Source organism: Ornithorhynchus anatinus, chromosome X1, assembly GCF_004115215.2.
Source record: "Ornithorhynchus anatinus isolate Pmale09 chromosome X1, mOrnAna1.pri.v4, whole genome shotgun sequence".
NCBI lineage: Eukaryota > Metazoa > Chordata > Mammalia > Monotremata > Ornithorhynchidae > Ornithorhynchus > Ornithorhynchus anatinus.
Window position 1 is genome coordinate 39,852,519 of NC_041749.1, and position 18,450 is coordinate 39,870,968.

Genomic DNA, 18,450 nt, shown 5'->3' on the forward strand with positions numbered 1-18,450 from the left:
TGTACACAGTAAGCGCTCAATAAATATGATTATTTATAGACTGCAGCCCACTGCGGGCAGGGATTGTCTCTCTTTATTGCTGAATTGTACTTTTCAAGCACTTAGTACGGTGTTCTGCACACCTTAAATATGACAATGAATGAATGTGCCAGGCAGAGTACTAAGTATTGGGGTGGGTACAAGCAAATCGAGTTGGACACTATCCCTGTCCCCCGTGAGGCTCACATAAACCATGAGGTGTCCGTCCAACGTCTGGTGCACTGAGGGTTTAATATTCTACCTTGGCCTGACTTTTGTCCTTCAGATATCTCCAGTGATACAGGAAGCTGTACGCAGTGAGCTGGGAGGAGGACTACCCACTGGAAGAGGGAAACGAGACAGTACAGTGTGTTCCTCGAGTCTGGGGTAAACAAGCCTCCAGTGTGGCCCTTGTGATTTCTGAGGTGGTACAAAGGACAGACCAGCTAAGAAATTGGGAAATGAGGGTGGAGCTAGCTGGGTGGGGAAGGAGATAACCACAGGCCCACAAGTCCAGCCTGTCCCCGTTCCATTTGGATTCCAGAAACGCTCAGAGCAGAGACAGAGGATGAAGGATCCGGTTCCGTGGTTTGGGGTTAGGCGGCCCAGTCAATCAATCGTATTTATTGAGTTCTTCCAGAGCGCCGTACGAAGCATTTGCTAGAATATGATATAACAACATAACAGACACATTCCCTGCCCACACTGAGCTTACAGCCTAGAGAGTGAGACAATCATTAATATAAATAAATTACAGATATGTACATAAGTGCTGTGAGGCTTGGGTGTGGGGGTGATGAATAAAGGGAGCAAATCCAGGTGACGCAGAAGGGAGTGGGAGAAGAGGAAAGGGGGCCCCTATTCAGGGAAGGCCTCTTGGAGATGTGCCCTTCAATAAGGCTTTGAAGGGGAGTGGGGGACAGTAATTATCTGTCAGATATGAAGAAGGAGGGTGTTCCAGGCCAGATGCAGGATGTTAGCAACAGGTCAGTGGCAAGATAGATGAGATCGAGGTACGATGAGAAGGTTGGCATTAGAGGAGCAAAGTGTGCAGGCTGGGCTATAGTAGGAGAGTAGCAAGGTGAGGTAGGAGGAGGCAAGTTGATCAAGTGCTTTAAAGCCAAAGGGGAGAAGTTTCTGCTGGATGCAGAGGAGGATAGGCAACCACTGGAGGTTCTTGAGGAGTGGGAAATCATGGCTTGAACATTTTTGTAGAAAAAACGATCCAGGCAGAAGAGTGAAGTTTGGAGTGGAGTGGGGAGAAGCAGGAGGCAGCGAGGTTACCAAGGAGGCTGATACAGTAAAATCAAGGTGGGATAAGTGTTTGGATTAACGTGGTAGCACTTTGGATGGAGGGGAACGGGCGGATTTTAACAATGTTGTGAAGGTCAAACTGAGAGGATGTAGTGATGGATTGAATATGAGGCCCAAGCTCCAGTCTCCCAAACTAGTTCCTCACTCCCTGGAGCCTCAGGGGCCTGTGGAGTAGGGGATGGTGGGTGAATTCAGGATCGCACCCCAAATCTCCCTGGGGAATCTGGCCACTCTCCCTCCCCCACCGGCTTCGATTCTGATCTCTCCTGGGATTCCCTCATTCACTTTAGCTCAGAGTTTCTGCCAACAGAGAGCAGAGTGGAGGCCCTGGAAAAAAAATAATAATAATGCAGTTTTTGTTAGGCCCTTCCTAGGTGCTCAGTTCTGTACCAAGCCCTGGGGTAGAGACAAAATAATCAGATCCCACTGGGGCCTCACAGACTAAGTAGGAGAAAGAAGAGGAACTGAATTCCTATTTTGCAGAGGAGGGAACTGAGGCAGAAAGAAGCTGAGAGACTGGCTTAAGGTCACCCAGCAAAGTGTCAGAGGCGGGATTAGAAGCCAGATTCTCTGACTCCCAGGCCCGTGCACTTTCTACTAGGCCCCTCTTGCTTCTCTTATTTCTCCCCCTAGGGCTTAGTCAGGGAAGACTTCCTGGAAGAGGCGGGCGCACGGAGGCCCCTGAAAGAGGAAAAGGAAGGCAAGTTGCAAGGGGGTAACCTAAGGGCCGATAGGCAGGAAGGGAGAAGGGGAGAGGGGGAGAGAGTTGGAGGGAGAGTTCTCCCGAGCGCTTAGCACAGTGCTTGGCACACAGTAAGCGCTCAGTAAATATGATTAAATGAACGAATGAATAATAGTAATTAAAGTATTTGTTAAGCAATTATTGTATGCCAGGCACTGTACTAAGCGCTGGGGTGGACACAAGCAAATCATTTATTCATTCATTCGATCATATTTACTGAGCCCTTACTATGTGCAGAGCACTGTCCTAAGCGCTTGGAATGTACAATTGGGCAACAGAGACAAACCTGCCCAATGACGGGCTCACAGTCTAACCGGGGGATTCAGCAAAGCGAAACAGAACAAAAAAAACAAGACATCATCAAGATAAATAGAATCAAGGAGATATATATATATATCTCATTAACAAAATAAATAGGGTAATAAATAATGTATACAAATGAGCACAGTGCTGAGGGGAGGGGAAGGCGGTGGACATGGTCCCCGTGGGGTTGGTGAGTCTCCATCCCCATTTTCCCGATGAGGTAATGAAGGCCCAGAGAAGTGAAGGGACTTCATTCCTTCATTCAATCGTATTTATTGAACGCTTGCTGGATGCAGAGCACTGCGCTAAGCGCTTGGAATGTATAATTCGGCAACAGATGGAGACCACCTCAGCCCAACAGGGGGCTCACGGTCTAAACGGGGGAGACAGATGGCAAAACAAAACAGGTCGTCAGGAGTCAAGTCGTCAGACTTACCCGAGGTCACAAAGCCGACAGGTGGCGGAGGCGGGATTAGAACCCAGGACCTTCGGACTCCCAGGCCTGGGCGCTAGCCACTGCGGGAGGAACAGAGGGGAAAGGGAAGGAAGGGGGGAAGGGAGGGGATGGAAGAGGAAGGGAAGGGGAGGGGAGGGGATGGAAGAGGAAGGGAAGGGAAGGGAAGGGGAGGGGAGGGGAGGGGAGGGGAGGGGAGGGGAGGGAAGAGAGGGGAGGGGAAGAGAGGGGAAGGGGAAGGGAGGGAAAGGGCAGGGGAGGGGAGGGGAGGGGAAGGGAGGGAAGGGGAAGGGAGGGAAAGGGCAGGGGAGGGGAGAGGAGGGGAGAGGGGAGGGGAAGGGAGGGGAGGGGAAGGGGAAGGGAGGGGAGGGAAGGGAAGGGAAGGGGGAGATGGATGGGTGGATGAATGAATGGATGATGGATGGATAGATGAATAGATGAATGGATGGATGAATGGATTGTCTGCTGTGTGACCTTGGGCAAGTCACTTGACTTCTCTGTGCCTCAGTTACCTCACCTGTAAAATAAGACTGTGAGCCCCACGTGGGAGTACCCGATTGCCTTGTAACTGCCCCAGCGCTTAGAACAGTGCTTGGCACAGAGTAAGCGCTTAACAAATAGCATCATTATTATTATGATGGATGGATGGATGGATGGATGGATGGATGGATGGATGGATGGATGGATGGATGGATGGATGGATGAATGAATGAGGCAGGCCCGGCTTTGGGAGCTGGGGAGCGTGGCGGAGCCGAGCGGGAACTCCGGCTCCTCGCGCCCGCCCCAGGCCCCGCCCCTTCGCCCTCAGGCCCCGCCCCCTCCCTCCATCAGGCCCCGCTCCCTCCCTCAGCCCCCGCCCCTCCCTCTCTCAGGCCCCGCCCCCTGCTCCCTCAGGCCCCGCCCCTCCGTCACAGAGGCCCCGCCCCTCCCGTCCTCAGGCCCCGCCCCTCCCTCGCTCAGGCCCCTCCTCTCCCTCCCTCAGGCCCCTCCCCTCTCTCCCTGAGGCTCCGCCCCCTCCCTCCTTCAGGCTCCTCCCCTCCCTCCCTCAGGCCCCGCCCCTCCCTGCGGCCCCGCCCCCTCCGTCCCTGAGGCCCCGCCCCCCGGCGGGGAGGGGGCGGGCGAAGCGCTGAGTCAGCTGGGCCTCCCGACCGCCCGTCACGTGACGCGGCGGCGGCGGCGGCGGCGGCGGCGGCGGCGGGCGGTGCGGAGCCGAGCGGCGGGTGAGTGGCGGCGCCGGACACTGTACTGAGCGCCACGCGCCGGGCTGCGGACGGGAAAAGCGGGGGTGGACCCAGCCCCTCTCCCACGGGGGCTCCCGGCCTCCATCCCCAGGTCACGGTCGCCGCAACTGAGGCCCAGGGAAGTGAAGAAGAAGAAGAACGTTTGCTATTTGGTGAGCGCTTACCCGGTGCGGAGCACTGTCCTAAGCGCTGGGGGAGATGCAGGATCGTCCCACTGGGAGCTCCCAGGCTTCATCCCCCTTTGACGGATGAGGGAACTGAGGCCCAGAGAAGTGAAGGACAAGGTTGCTATTTGTTAAGCGCTTACTCTGTGCGGAGCACTGTCCTAAGCGCTGGGGGAGATGCAGGGGCATCGGGTGGTCCCACGTGAGGCTCCCAGTCTTCACCCCCGTTTTCCAGATGAGGTCACTGAGGCCCAGAGAAGTGAAGTGACTTGCCCACGGTCACCCAGCTGACAAGTGGCGGAGCCGGGATTCGAACCCATGACCTCTGACTCCCAAGCCCGGGCCCTTTCCACTGAGCCCGATGCCCAGGCTCCCCCCCCGACCCTCGCCCAGGGATCCTTTTGGGGAGGCCAGCCCCTCCCTCAAAGCTATGCAGTTCAGTCCACCACGGTCGGGCAGTGGAAATAGAGTTGGGCTCGGAATGGCCTCTGCCCCCCCTTTTTTTTTTTTTGACACTGCCCCACAAGCACTGGAGGTCCGCGGTTTCCCCCCGCTGCCCGTTTCCCATCCTCATATTCATTCATTAGTATTTATCGAGCGCTTACTATGTGCAGAGCACTGTCCTAAGCGCTTGCAATGTGCAGTTCGGCAACAGATAGAGACAGTCCTTGTCCAAAGACGGTCTCATAGTCTTATGAGTTTTGGGCCCCTCTTCACTCCCCAGATGCCCACCCACGTCTGAGAGACCAGGCCGGGCTCTACTCACAGAAAAACAGGCATCAGGCCCCGACGTCCAGGCCAGGCTTGCCCCGTGGCAGATAGGGAAGCACACAACCTCCCACGGCGGGTGCCCGGTTGGCCGTGGCGCTTTCTGAGTTTTGTCTTCTTCCTTTCGCCTGCAGGACCCGAGCGGTTCACCATGAAACTCATCATTGTGGACCACTACTCCCAGGCCAGCGAATGGGCAGCCAAGTACATCAGGAACCGAATCGTTCAGTTTAACCCTGGGCCAGAGAGGTACTTCACCCTGGGGCTGCCCACTGGTAGGTGATGAAGCGGAGCTGAGCGGTTGGGACGCCCTGGTGGTGTGGGGGGATAGGAGGTGGGTGGCAGGAACCGGGGGAGCAGGCCGGTGGTGGGAGGGGAGAGCAGGCCGGCAGTGAGAGAAAGGAACGGGTTGTTTCTCAGCCAGCAGATGTCCGGGAACAGAGAAGCCATGGGGAGAGATCCCAGGCCTCTCCCAAAGCCATAGGGGCTGGAAGTGACCTCCAGAGGGCCTAATAATAATAACAATTATGATAATTAAGTGCCTCTATGTGTCCGGCCCCATTTTAAGCGCTGGAGTAGATGCAAGGTAATCGGGTTGGACACAGTCACTGTCCCACTTAGGGCTCCCGGTCTTAATCCCCATTTTACAGATGAGAGAACTGAGGCACGGAGAAGTGAAATGATTTGCCCAGTTTCACCCAGCAGACAAGTGGCGGAGCCGGAATTAGACCCCGACGCTCCGACTCCCAGGCCGGAGCTCCGCTAGGCCACCTCCAGTCCCCGGGCAGGATTATTGATGATGATGATGATGTTGGTATTTGTTAAGCGCCTTACTATGTGCAGAGCACTGTCTCTAAGCGCTGGGGTAGACACAGGGGAATCAGGTTGTCCCACGTGGGGCTCACCGTCTTAATCCCCATTTTACAGATGAGAGAACTGAGGCACAGAGAAGTGAAGTGACTTGCCCACGGTCACACAGCTGACAAGTGGCAGAGCTGGGATTCAACCCATGACCCTCTGACTCCAAAGCCCGTGCTCTTTCCACTGAGCCATGCTGCTTTCAGTGATTATTCCTCACCCGGCCTGTAACTCGGTCTACCCCAGATGTCCCAGGGACTTCTTATTTCAGTTGTGTCCCAGGGATCCCCACTCGAGCCACCTGGATGTTGGAGCCAGGACCAGGAAGGCCCAGCTTCCGCACTGCTGGACTCCCATTAGGCACCAGCAGTGGTGTTTGGAACAGTGGATCCCTTATTTTAGAGTCAACCCAAGGAGGGGGTCCCCAGGCTCCTGAGACGCACAACCTCTTCAGTTGGGAAGTCCTTCCTCCTGTCTGACTCAAATCATTCAATGCTACAACTTTGGGCCCCCCTCCCCACCTGACCTCAGAGGAAGCCAGTTTGCTGGCTGGTTGGTGGGTCAGTGAAGGATTTCAGATGAAATATCTAAATTGTAAAGCTCATGGTGGGCAGGGAACGAGTCTACAAACCCCATTGTATTGTACTCTCTCAAGTGCCTAGTACAGTGCTCGGCACACAGCGCTCAGTAAATATCGATGATTGATCAAAGCAGAGAGCTGTTGGGCCAATTGATTCACTGTACTGTCGTACGTTCCCAAGTATTTAGTACGGTGTTCTGCACATAGTCAACAATCAATCAATAATAAATAAATAAATAATAGAGAAGCAGCGTGGCTCAGTGGAAAGAGCCCGGGCTTGGGAGTCAGAGGTCATGGGTTTGAATCCCGGCTCTGCCACTTGTCAGCTGTGTGACCGTGGGCAAGTCACTTCACTTCTCTGGGACTCGGTGACCTCATCTGTAAAATGGGGATGAAGACCGTGAGCCTCAGGTGGGACAACCTGATTACTCTATATCTTCCCCAGCGCTTAGAACAGTGCTCTGCCCATAGTAAGCGCTTAATAAATACCAATATTATTATTATAAATGCCACCGATCGACTGATATAGATTTTTAGGGCTATCTGTTAAGCGCTTACTATGTGCCAGGCACTGTACAAGCTCATCAGGTTGGACATGGTCCCTGTCCCACGTGGGGCTCGCCATCTTAATCCCCGTTTTACAGATGACGGTAACATGAGGCACAGGAAGTGAAATGACTTCCAGGGTCATCCAGCAGACTAGTGGGGAGGTCGGATTAGATCCCTGGGCCCTTCTTGGATCCCAGGCCCGGGCTCTATCCTCTAGGCCACGCTGCGTTCGAATTGAATGTTTGAGGGTCAGCAGGGTTGGGATCCCCAGGAGGGAGCCGTGGATTCGGAAGCGCGAATGTCCGATTGGGACGAGATGGGCCGAGTCGGAGCGGGTCGTTCCCAGCACTGACCACCACCCCCCTTAGACTCTAAGCTCGTCGTGGGCAGGAACGTGTCTATTATTGTATTGCACTCTCCTAGGCGCTTACTGGCAGAGAGGATACATTAAGAAACACACAGTAATGCGCTCAATAAATACGATCGACTGACCGGCAGGCCCGGGCTCCGCTGCGTGTTCGAGCGAGAGTCCACCGGGGCCGAGGCCTTCTGTAGCCCTGACTTCCCCGAGGACGGGGAGAAGGGCCCAGCACTGACCGCTCCCTCCACTCTCCTAGGAAGCACGCCCTTGGGCTGCTACAAGAAGCTGATTGAGTATTACAAGAACGGGGACCTGTCTTTCAAGTATGTGAAGACCTTCAACATGGACGAATATGTGGGTGAGTGCCGGGATCTGGGACCCCTCCAGAGGGGCGAGGCTGCGGTCGGGAGGACTTGGAGGGCTTCCCGGCAGGCCCGAGGGACCCGGTGATGCCATTTTGGGTTGGAGGGGAGAGCGGCCCCTCCCTCTGCCCCCTGCCCTCGCCCCGGCCTCTGTCCCCTGGCCTGCCGGCCAGCCCTCGGCCCCACCCCTCAGACTTTGCACGCTGGGTGGAGAGCAGGGCTACCTGAGCTTTGGCTCCGGGCGTGGTCCCGTGGAGGGTGGGAGACGCCTTGGGCCCCGCTCGGCTGCCCTTTGACCTGCCGGGGGCGGGTGTGGGGAGCAGAGGTGTGGGCCTGGGCCTGGAAGGAGTTAGGAGTCAGGGTGGCACGATCGCCCGTGGAGGAAGCAAGAGACACCCGCCGTCATCGCGTTACCACCTTGGGATTCTGGCGGGGGGGAACGCTTCCTCCGTTGCAGATGGGACCGGCTCCTCCAGGTGTCCCCGAAAGATCCTTCCCATAGCCAAGGCTGGAGGGCTTCCTCACCCATAGGACGGCTCCCCTCCGGATCCATCCTCTGCATCCGGGTTCTAATCCTGGCTCTGCCACATTGTCTGCAATTATGATTATTAATAACCATCTATTGAGTGCTTATGCGTGCAGAGCACTGTGCTAAGCGCTTGGGAGAGTACAATATAACATCAGACACATTCCCTGCCAAAACGAGCTCAACAGTCTAGAGGGCTGTGTGACCTTGGCAAGTCACTTCACTATGCCTCAATGACTTCATCTGTAAAATAGGGATTAAGACTGTGGGCCCCCAGGTAGGACTGTGTCCAAACCAATTTGCTTGTTTCCACCCCAGCGCTCAGTACATTTCCTGACACATAGTAAGTGCTTAACAGATACCATAATTGATCCCGTGGCAGAGGCAGCTGGCGTCGGGACCCCAGGGTGAGGGCTGGGCAGGGAGCCCCATCTATGTTCTCCAGAGCGGCCAGGGTTCGGGAAGGTACCCGGAGCGCGGCGCTGGTCCCTCCCCGCCAGGTCTGCCCGGCAGCACCCGGGAGTTATCACTCCTTCATGTGGAACAACTTCTTCAAACACATCGACATCAACCCGGAGAACACCCACATCCTGGACGGACGCGACTGACCTGCAGGCCGGAGTGTGACGCCTTCGAGGAGAAGATCAAGGCCGCCGGGGGGATCGAGCTCTTCGTCGGAGGTGAGCTGAGCCCCACGGGGAGCGGAGGAGGAGCAAGAGGAGCAACAGCAGGGGTAATAGTAATCAATCATATTTATTGAGCGCTTACCCTGGCAGAGCACCGTACTGAGCGCTCGGGAGAGGACGATACAACAGACGCTTTCCCTGCCCACAAGGAGCTTACGTCTAGCGGAGGAGACATACGTTCATATAAATAAATTACAGATATGTACATAAGTGCTATGGGGCTGGGCGGGGGTGGGTGGAGTAAATTAAGGTGACGCAGAGAAAGTGGGAGAAAAGGAAAGGAGGGCTTTCGAAGGCAGGGAAGGCCTCTCAGAGAAGATGTATCTCCAATAAGCCTTTGAAGGTGGGGAGGATAATTGTCTGTCAGATACGAAGAGGAAGGGTGTTCCAAGCCAGAGGCAGGATGCGGGTGAGAGGTCGGCGGGCGAGGTAGATGAGATCGAGGTTACGGTGTGTAGGTTGGCATCAGAAGTAGAAGTAATAATATTTATTAAGTGCCCAGTTGGAGCAATCTGGCTTGCTCTCCCTCCGGAGCTCCCACAATGCAGCTATCGAAGCCCTGCCCGCCGGCGGGGGGGTTTGATCCACGGCTGCCGTTTGGCCCGAAGGATGGTACTGACTCCGATGCTATGTGATCTAGCTTTCAGGGCAAGAAAGTTCCTGTTTTCTGCTCAGCGATCTTTGCATGCTTCCCAGCGCTTTGTGGGCGGGCCTATTGGTTTGTAGGTGTTCGGAGCCCCAGGTGGCATCTCCTCCCCCAGGCGCCCCCCGGTCTGCCATTCACTCAGAGCCCTCAGAGGCCTGTCACCCCAAGAATTAGAGGCAGGGGGCTCCTGCATCTGAGGCCTGGGAGCTCCGGATCCAGCCGGTGCCCCCGGCTGAGCTTCTCTCTCCCGGCCGGATCTCTGACATAGGCATCGGCCCCGACGGACACATCGCCTTCAACGAGCCCGGCTCGAGCTTGGTGTCCAGGACGCGGGTGAAGACGCTGGCCATGGACACCATCCTCGCCAACGCCCGGTTCTTTGACAACGACCTCGCCAAAGTCCCCACCATGGCCCTGACCGTGGGCGTGGGCACGGTCATGGACGCTAGAGAGGTAAGGTGTGGAAGGGGAAGGCGGGGCGGGGGATGCCCGTGGGACTTTGCCCAACTTTGGTCGCTTCCCGTCGGGGAAGGTGGTCACACCCAGGTCTTTCGTGCAGCTGCCCTCCGGGGCCTCACGGAGCAGAGGCAGGTGGGTGTTCTCCTCTTCCTTTTCCACAAATAATAATAATCTATGGTATTAAGTGCTTACTACGTGGCGGGCGCCACACTGAGCCCTGGGGTAGATACAAGCTAATCGGGTTGGACGCAGTCCCTGTCTTAATCCCCATTTTACAGTTGAGGAAACCGAGTCACAGAGAAATTAAGTGACTTGCCCAAGGTCGCACGCTAGACATATGACTGGCTCCGCCACATGTCTGCTGTGTGACCTTGAAAAAGTCACAACTTCTCTGGGCCTCAGTTACCTCATCTGTAAAAATGGGGATTAAGAGTGTGAGCCCCATGTGGGACGGGGACCGTGTCCAACCTGATCCACTCATATCTATTCCAGTGCTAGAACAGTGCTTGGCACCTAGTAAGCACGTAACGAGTACCATAATTATTGTTATTACGTGGCGGAGCCAGGATTAGAGCCGAGGTCCTTGTGATTCCCAAGCCGGTGCTCTTTCCACTAAGCCAAGCTGCTCCTCGGAGCCAAAGATCTCAAGGAAATTGATGAAGCTTGGTTTTTGCGTTTCCAATTTCTGATCCATCCTGGCTAACCCGGGAGAGGAAACTGTTCAGTCCATGTCTCCCCACTCCTCACAAACCTCCAGGGTTGCCCATCCACTTCCCCATCAAAGAAAAACTCCTTACCGTCGGCTTTAAAGCACTCAACCAGCTCTCTCCTGCCTACCTAACTCCACTGATCTCCTACTATAAATCAACCCACTTCTGTACACCAACCTACTCTCTGTACTTCGATCTCTCCAACTGGCTGCCGCGCTCTTGCCCACGTTCTCCCCCGGGCCTGGAACTCCCTCCCTCTTCACATCCACCAGACCACCACTCTACCACCTTCGAAGCCTTACATCTTCTCCAGAAGGCCTTCCCAGATGAAGCCCTTAATTTCCCCTATCCACCTTTCCCTCTGCTTCGACTGTGAACTTTGGCTCTGTATCTTTAAGCATTTTTATTCTCACCCCGGCCCCATAAAACTTATGGAAGTATTCTTATACTCTGCTATTTCCCCTTCCCCTTATCTATGTCTGTCTTCCCCGCAGACTATAAGCTCCTCGTGAGCAGGGATCGTCCCTGCCATCTCTACTGAATTGTACTCTCCCAAGCACTTATACGGTGTTCCATACGTAGCAAGCGCTCAATAAATACCACTGATTGGGAAAGAGAAAGGTCCTTTTCTGGAAAACCTGGCTGGTTATCCTGCTCAACTTGAAGTTTGAAACGGAGAAATACATTTCCGATTCCTTGCTGCCTGCAGTGCCAATGATGGACTGAGCCAGTCGGTCCATCGTATTTATTGAGCACTTACCAGGTACAGAGTACTGTACTAAGCACTTAGGAGAGTACAATGCAACAATAAAAAGACATATTCCCCACCCACAACGAATTCACGGTCTAGAGGACCAGACAGCCAGTAATATAAAGAAATAAATGACAGATATGTACATAAGCGCTGTGGGGCTGGGAGGGGAATGAATAAAGGAAGCAAGTCAGGGCGACGCAGAAGAGAGTGGGAGAAGAGGAAAGGAGGACTTAGGGAAGGCCTCTTGAGTTCGCCTCACCTCCCAGGGTGAATCAAGCGGTTAGTAAAGTGCTCTCCACATAGTAAGCGCTCAATAAGTACTACTGAATGAAATGAATCCAAAGACAGAGGAGTCCTAGGGGAGGCGGGAGGCTGGATTGGAAGGTGGTTGAGGTTGGGAGGCTGCTCCATCTAGGGGGTCTGACTCCAGCATGCAGGTGGGCATTCCAGGAGAGCTGGTACCCTCAAGCCAGCTCAGGCTCTGGACCCGGGGGTTGGAGGGGAAGGATTTCACCCCCAATCTCTTCGAGGACCCAGCAAGTGCCTGTGCGCCCAGGACAGCCACATTGGCGGGTCCCCTTTCCCCTCTCCGGCCCCTCTGGCAGGAAGCGGGGAGCCCCTCCCTCATCTTCCCTCCCAAACCCGGTCCTCTCCCAGACTTCTCTATCACCGTCGATGGCACGACCATCCTTCCCGTCTCTCAGGCCCGCAATCTCGGTGTCATCCTTGACTCGTCCCTCTCGTTTACCCCACACATCCTATCCGTTACCAGACCTGCCGGTTTCACCTCTACAATATCGCCAAGATCCGCCCTTTCCTCTTCCACCCAAACGGCTACCTTACTATTACGGGCTCTCGTTATATCCCGGCTAGACTACTGTGTCAGCCTCTCTCTTGACCTCCCTTCCTCCTCTCTCACCCCGCTCCGGTCTATTCTTCACTCCGCTGCCCGGCTCATCTTCCTGCAGAAACGATCTGGGCATGTCACTCCCCTTCTTAAAACAACTCCAGTGGTTGCCTATCGACCTCCGCTCCAAACAAAAACTCCTCACTCTAGGCTTCAAGGCTCTCCATCACCTTGCCCCTTCCCACCTCTCCTCCCTTCTCTCTTTCTACCACCCACCCCGCACACTCCCGCTACTCCGCCGCCCACCTCCTCACCGTCCCTCGGTCTCGCCTATCCGCCGTCGACCCCCGGGTCACGTCCTCCCGCGGGGTCCCGGGAACGCCCTCCCTCCTCACCTCCGCCAAACTGATTCTCTTTCCCTCTTCAAAAACCCTACTTAAAACTCACCTCCTCAAGAGGCCTTCCAGACTGGAGCTCCCTCTTCTCCCTCTACTCCCTCTGCCACCCCCCCCTTTACCTCTCCGCAGCTAAACCCTCTTTTTCCCCTTTTCCCTCTGCTCCTCCACCGTCTCCCTTCCATCGCCACAGCACTGTACTCGTCCGCTCAACTGTTATATATTTTCGTTACCCTATTTATTTTGTTAATGAATTGTACATCGCCTCGAATTCTATTTAGTTGCCATTGTTTTTACAAGATGTTTCTTCCCCTTGACGCTGTTTATTGCCATTGTTCTTGTCTGGTCCGTTCTCCCCCGATTAAACTGTAAGCCCGTCAAACGGCAGGGACTGTCTCTATCTGTTGCCGACTTGTTCATCCCAAGCGCTTAGTACAGTGCTCTGCACATAGTAAGCGCTCAAATAAATGCTATTGAATGAATGAATGAATGAATGAATGAACTTATCCTGTAAACAACTCTCAGAGACTTAAGTAGCTTGGCGTAGTGGATAGAGCACGGGCCTGGGAGTCAGAAGGTTATGGGTTCTAATTCCGGCTACGCCATTTATCTGCTGTGTGACTTTGGGCAAGTCACTTCACTTCTCTGGCCTCAGTTACCTTCGTCTGTAAATGAGGATTGAGTCTGTGAGCCCCACGTGGAACAGGGACTGTTTCCAACTCCATTTGCTGGTATTCCACCCCAACTCCTTAGTAAAGTGCCTGGCATTATAGCAAGCACTTAACAAAAGCCACAGTTATTATTATTATTAACTCTAGGTGCCCAAGGTTTGGCGAAAACTGGCTTGGATGATCAGTTGTGGGCTGAGGCTTGGAGTTTGGGCTGATGCTTCCTCCGAAGTCTCGGAGCAGTGGGTGGAAGCGGGGCATCTGGCCCACCCCCTCTAGCCAGGCGGGATCGGGGGGGAGAGGGGCTGCCATGGGGACAAGCCTCCCGGTCCGGGTTGCGCCCACGGGCGACCAGGGGACCACCCGCTCTATCTCCCCGGCTCCAGGTCCTGATCCTCATCACCGGCGCCCACAAGGCGTTTGCCCTGTACAAAGCCATCGAGGAGGGGGTGAACCACATGTGGACCGTGTCCGCCTTCCAGCAGCACCCCTGCACGCGTGTTCGTGTGCGACGAGGACGCCACCCTGGAGCTCAAGTGAAGACGGTCAAAGTACTTTAAAGGTGAGCGGGCCCGAAGGAGTGAGGGTCGGGACCCGGCTTGCCTCCCCTATAGATGGGCGGACATAATGGGAGAGTCAGAGGAAGGAGGGATGTTAAGGGATGGGGCCAAGATGGAAAAAGGAAGAGAGGAAAAGTTTAAAAAAAACAAACAAAAAACTCTTTGAAGAGAGCAAAACCGAGGATAAGTAGAGATGACCTTGGGCTGGAGGCCAAGGGGTCATAATAATAGTATTTGTTTTGTATGGATTTTTAGTTTTTTATACTATGAAGCACTTACTATGTGTCAAAAATTGTTCTAAGCGCTGGGGAAGGTAACAAGTTAATTAGATCAGATACACGGTCCCTGTCCCACATGGGGCTCTCAGTCTTAGTAGGAGGGAGAACAGGTCTTTGAATCCCCATTTTACAGTTGAGGAAACTGAGGCACAGAAAAGTGCCCAAAGACTTGCCCAACATTACACAAGCGAGCATTGGCAGACCTTGAATCAGAACCCAGATGCCTCTGACTCCTAGCCCCATGTTCTTTCCACAAGGCCACACTGCTCTCTGGTGTCCCCCTCTAGACTATAAGGTCCTCATGGGCAAGGAACTTGTCTACCAAATCTGTTTCATTATACCTTCCCAAGTGCTTACTATAGTGCTCTGCACACAGAAAGTATTCAATAAATATAATTGTTAGACACGATCTCTGCCCACAAGCAGCTTCCAGTCTACGGGGGAGACAGACATTAAAATAAGTTACAGATAAGAGAAATATTACTTATTACTAGGTTGCCTCCCTGTAAATAGTCATGAACTTTCTTCTCTAGGGTTAAGTAATTATGATGTGTCAAAGCACTGTCGTTAGTGCTGGGGGCAAATACACGTTTAATCAGGTTGAACCCTGTCCCTATCCCACGGGAGGTTCGCACTCTAAATAGCAGGGAGAACAGGTATTGAATCCCCATTTTAACAGTCGAGGAAACAGAGGAAGTTAAGTGATATGTCCAAGGTCACACAGCAGACAAGTGCAGAGCTGGGATTAGAACCCCAGGTCCTCTGACTCCCAGGCCCATGCTCTGATCCCTAGGCCACGCTTGCTTCGTAGTACCTTTAGGAGGAGCAGCGTGGCTCAGTGTAAAGAGCACGGACTTCGGAGTCAGAGGTCATGGGTTCGAACCCCAGCTCTGCCACTTGTCAGCTGTTCTTTCATTCATTCAATAGTATTTATTGAGCGCTTACTATGTGCAGAGCACTGTATTAAGCGCTTGGATGAACAAGTCGGCAACAGATAGAGACGGTCCCTGCCGTTTGACGGGCTTACAGTCTAATCGGGGGAGACGGAACAGACAAGAACAATGGCAATAAATAGAGTCAAGGGGAAGAACATCTCGAAAAACCAATGGCGACTAAATAGAATCAAGGCGATGTACAATTCATTAACAACAATAATAGGGGTAATGAAAATATATACAGTTGAGCGGACGAGTTACAGTGATGTGGGAATGGGAAGGGGAGAGGTGGAGGAGCAGGAGGGAAAAGGGGAAAAGAGGGTTAAGCTGCGGAGAGGTAAAGGGGGATGGCAGAGGGAGTAGAGGGAGCAGAGGAGCTCAGTCTGGAACGCCTCTTGGAGGAGGTGAGTTTTAAGTAGGGTTTTGAAGAGGGAAAGAGAATCAGTTTGGCGGAGGTGAGGAGGGAGGCGTTCCGGACCCGCGGGAAGGACGTGACCCAGGGTCGACGGCGGGATAGGCGAGACCGAGGGACGGTGAGGAGGTGGCGGCAGAGAGCGGAGCGTGCGGGGTGGGCGGTAGAAAGAGAGAAGGGAGGAGAGGTAGGAAGGGGCAAGGTCGATGGAGAGCCTTGAAGCCTAGAGTGAGGAGTTTTTGTTTGGAAGTGGAGGTTGATAGGCAACCACTGGAGTTTAAGAAGGGGAGTGACATGCCCAGATCGTTTTCTGCAGGAAGATGAGCCGGGCAGCGGAGTGAAGAATAGACCGGAGCGGGGCGGAGAGAGGAGGAAGGGAGGTTCAGACACAGTAGTCTAGCCGGGATATAACAAGAGCCCGTAACAGTAAGGTAGCCGTTTGGGTGGAGAGGAAAGGGCGGAGCTGTGTGACTGGGCAAGTCACTTCACTTCTCTAGGCCTCAGTTACCTCATCTGTAAAATGGGGGTGAAGACTATGAGCCTCACATGGGACAACCTGATTACCCTGTATCTGACCCAGCGCTTAGAACAATGCTCTCCACATAGTAAGCGCTTAACAAATACCAACATTATTATTACCTTTCCCATGTGACCAGCTCCTCCCCGCCTGACCCCAATGACAGGGCTCTTCATGGCTGAGCCTCCACCTACATCTCATCTTGTTAGGGGTGAAGGGAGCTGAGCTGGAAGGGCCCCTTAGGATGCCAGGATTTGTTTTTTGTTGTATGGTATTCATTAAGCGCTTACTATGTGCCAGGCACTGTACTAAGTGCTGGGGTAGATACAAGATAATCAGGTTGGACACAATCCCTGTCCCATTTGGGCCTCAGAATCTTACTCCCCATTTTACAGATGAAGTAACTGAGGCACAGAGAAGTGAAGTGACTTGCCCAAGGTCACCCAGCAGACAAGTGGCGGAGTGAGGTTTAGAACCCAGGTCCTTCTGACTCCCAGGGCTCTATCCCCTAGGCCACGCTGCTTCTCGGGGATTCCGTTCATTCATTCGATCGTATTTATTGAGCGTTTATTGTGTGCAAAGCACCGTACTAAGCGCTTGAGCCACCGTGGAGGTTTCACTCAGTGGTCTCAGTGGAATTCCCTCGATCTGGACCTGGTTCTTGTAACCCACTTTTTTTTGCTCTGAAGGTTTGATGCTCGTCCACAACAAGCTGGTGGAGCCTCTGTACAGTATGAAAGAGAAGGAAGTGGAGAAAAGCCAGTCGGCCAAGAAGCCTTACAGCGACTAGCCTCTAGCCATCTTGTGGGGTGCTGAGGGCTGGGAAGACGGCCAGCCTCGGGGGAGATGGGTTTTTAGCGAGAGGAATCCCTGTTCGGTAATCAGATATGTTCCATGGCGTGAGAGGATGCGGTTCGGTGGTGGTGAGGGGTGGAAGTCTCTGAAACGGAGCAGGGACAGAACCGCTCTTCATCTTGCTCAGACCTTGATTCCCGACCCATTCTCCGCCCCGTTTTAGCTCCTAGAAGGAAAGCGGAAGTGCAAATCTAAAAACTGCCCCCGAAGCCTGGAGAGAATTAATGGGGGCCCTGACTTTTCTCCTGGGGACCACGGGAGAGTTGGCAGTGGGGAATCAATCAGTAGGATTTTATTGAGCGCTTACTGTGTGCAGAGCACTGTATTAAGTGCTTTGGGAGAGTACAGTGCAAAAGAGTCGGTAGACTCGTTCCCCGCCCTCAAGGAGCATTCAAGACAGGGCCCAGTGAGTTGCCACTCTCTCACAGGACGGGGAGGAGAGAGGCGTTTGTTCTCCGCGGCCGAGACTGGGTGTCAGAGGAGATTATAATCTACCCTGTCTTTGGGAGAACAGACCCTTCCCAGACCCCTGTGCCTCCCCAAGGGACAGTCAGGAGCCCCCTCAGGGGTCTTCGCTCGTGATTTCAGTGCTCCGGCTAGGAGGAAGAGGATAAGAGACGGAGCAGGGTCCGCTGGGGCTCTGGATTTCAGAGATCTCCCTGCTGAAGATTCACCCCCTCACCGTGGCTTCGTTAAAAGATTAAAAGGGCCCTCCGTCATCCTCCCAGAGTTAATGACATGCAAGTGGCAACAGCGACGGGCAGTGGTATCAAAATTAGAAGACAAAATGTGGACTACTACACTCCGGGGTCCGAACGGGCTCAAGGCCTCGTGGGCCAAGGCACTTTCGAGATGAGTACTTCCCAATCCGCTGCTGCAGCCTTGGTTGGGGCTGACCCCCCCAAAAAACTCCTCCCTTTGTCTTCCTCCCGGCTCCCCCATCTCTCTGTTGGTGGGTCTCTAGGAAGCTGCCGGCCGCCTCCATCGCTAAAGAAAAATCATTGTGAGCCCGAGGCCGGGTTCTTCTGGAAATGCTGCCTCTTTCCAAACAGCGGTCACCATGTTAGCTTTTCTAGGCGATGATTACAGCTCTCCTGTTAAAACGGATGAATTGATGGGTTTGTTTATACAACATCTTTTAATAAAGACGGTGATGTTTTCAAATGAATGTGGTGAAAATCTTCCCTTCCCTCCCTGCCCAGTGGGGCCTCTAGCTGGGGGCTCTGGCTGGGCGCTTGGCATCGATCGGGTCCTCCAATTCCAGGTCACGGACGCACGGGATTCTGTGACGGCTCCCCAGTGCCTTGGGTCACCTAGTTGGAATTCATTCATTGTCGCGTTTATTGAGCACTTACTGTGTGCAAAACACTGCACTAAGCACTTGGGAGAGTGCGATATAACAACCAATAGACCCATTCCCGCCCACAATGAACTCACAGTCTAGAGATGAGCTCACAGTCCAGTTGGAACAATCATAGTCCTCGCTAA

At 53.9% G+C, this 18,450-nt stretch overlaps 1 protein-coding gene across 1 annotated transcript; it reads left to right on the forward strand.

Moving 5' to 3' along the window:
- Nucleotides 1-4,021: 4,021 nt before the first annotated feature.
- Nucleotides 4,022-18,130, forward strand: GNPDA1 (glucosamine-6-phosphate deaminase 1). Its single transcript, XM_029051942.2, is given in 9 exon segments — nucleotides 4,022-4,051; nucleotides 5,139-5,279; nucleotides 7,609-7,714; nucleotides 8,716-8,840; nucleotides 8,843-8,920; nucleotides 9,841-10,025; nucleotides 13,792-13,902; nucleotides 13,904-13,967; nucleotides 16,797-18,130. Coding segments are annotated over 8 exon segments (894 nt in total). The 5' UTR covers nucleotides 4,022-4,051; nucleotides 5,139-5,155; the 3' UTR covers nucleotides 16,898-18,130.
- Nucleotides 18,131-18,450: the final 320 nt, after the last annotated feature.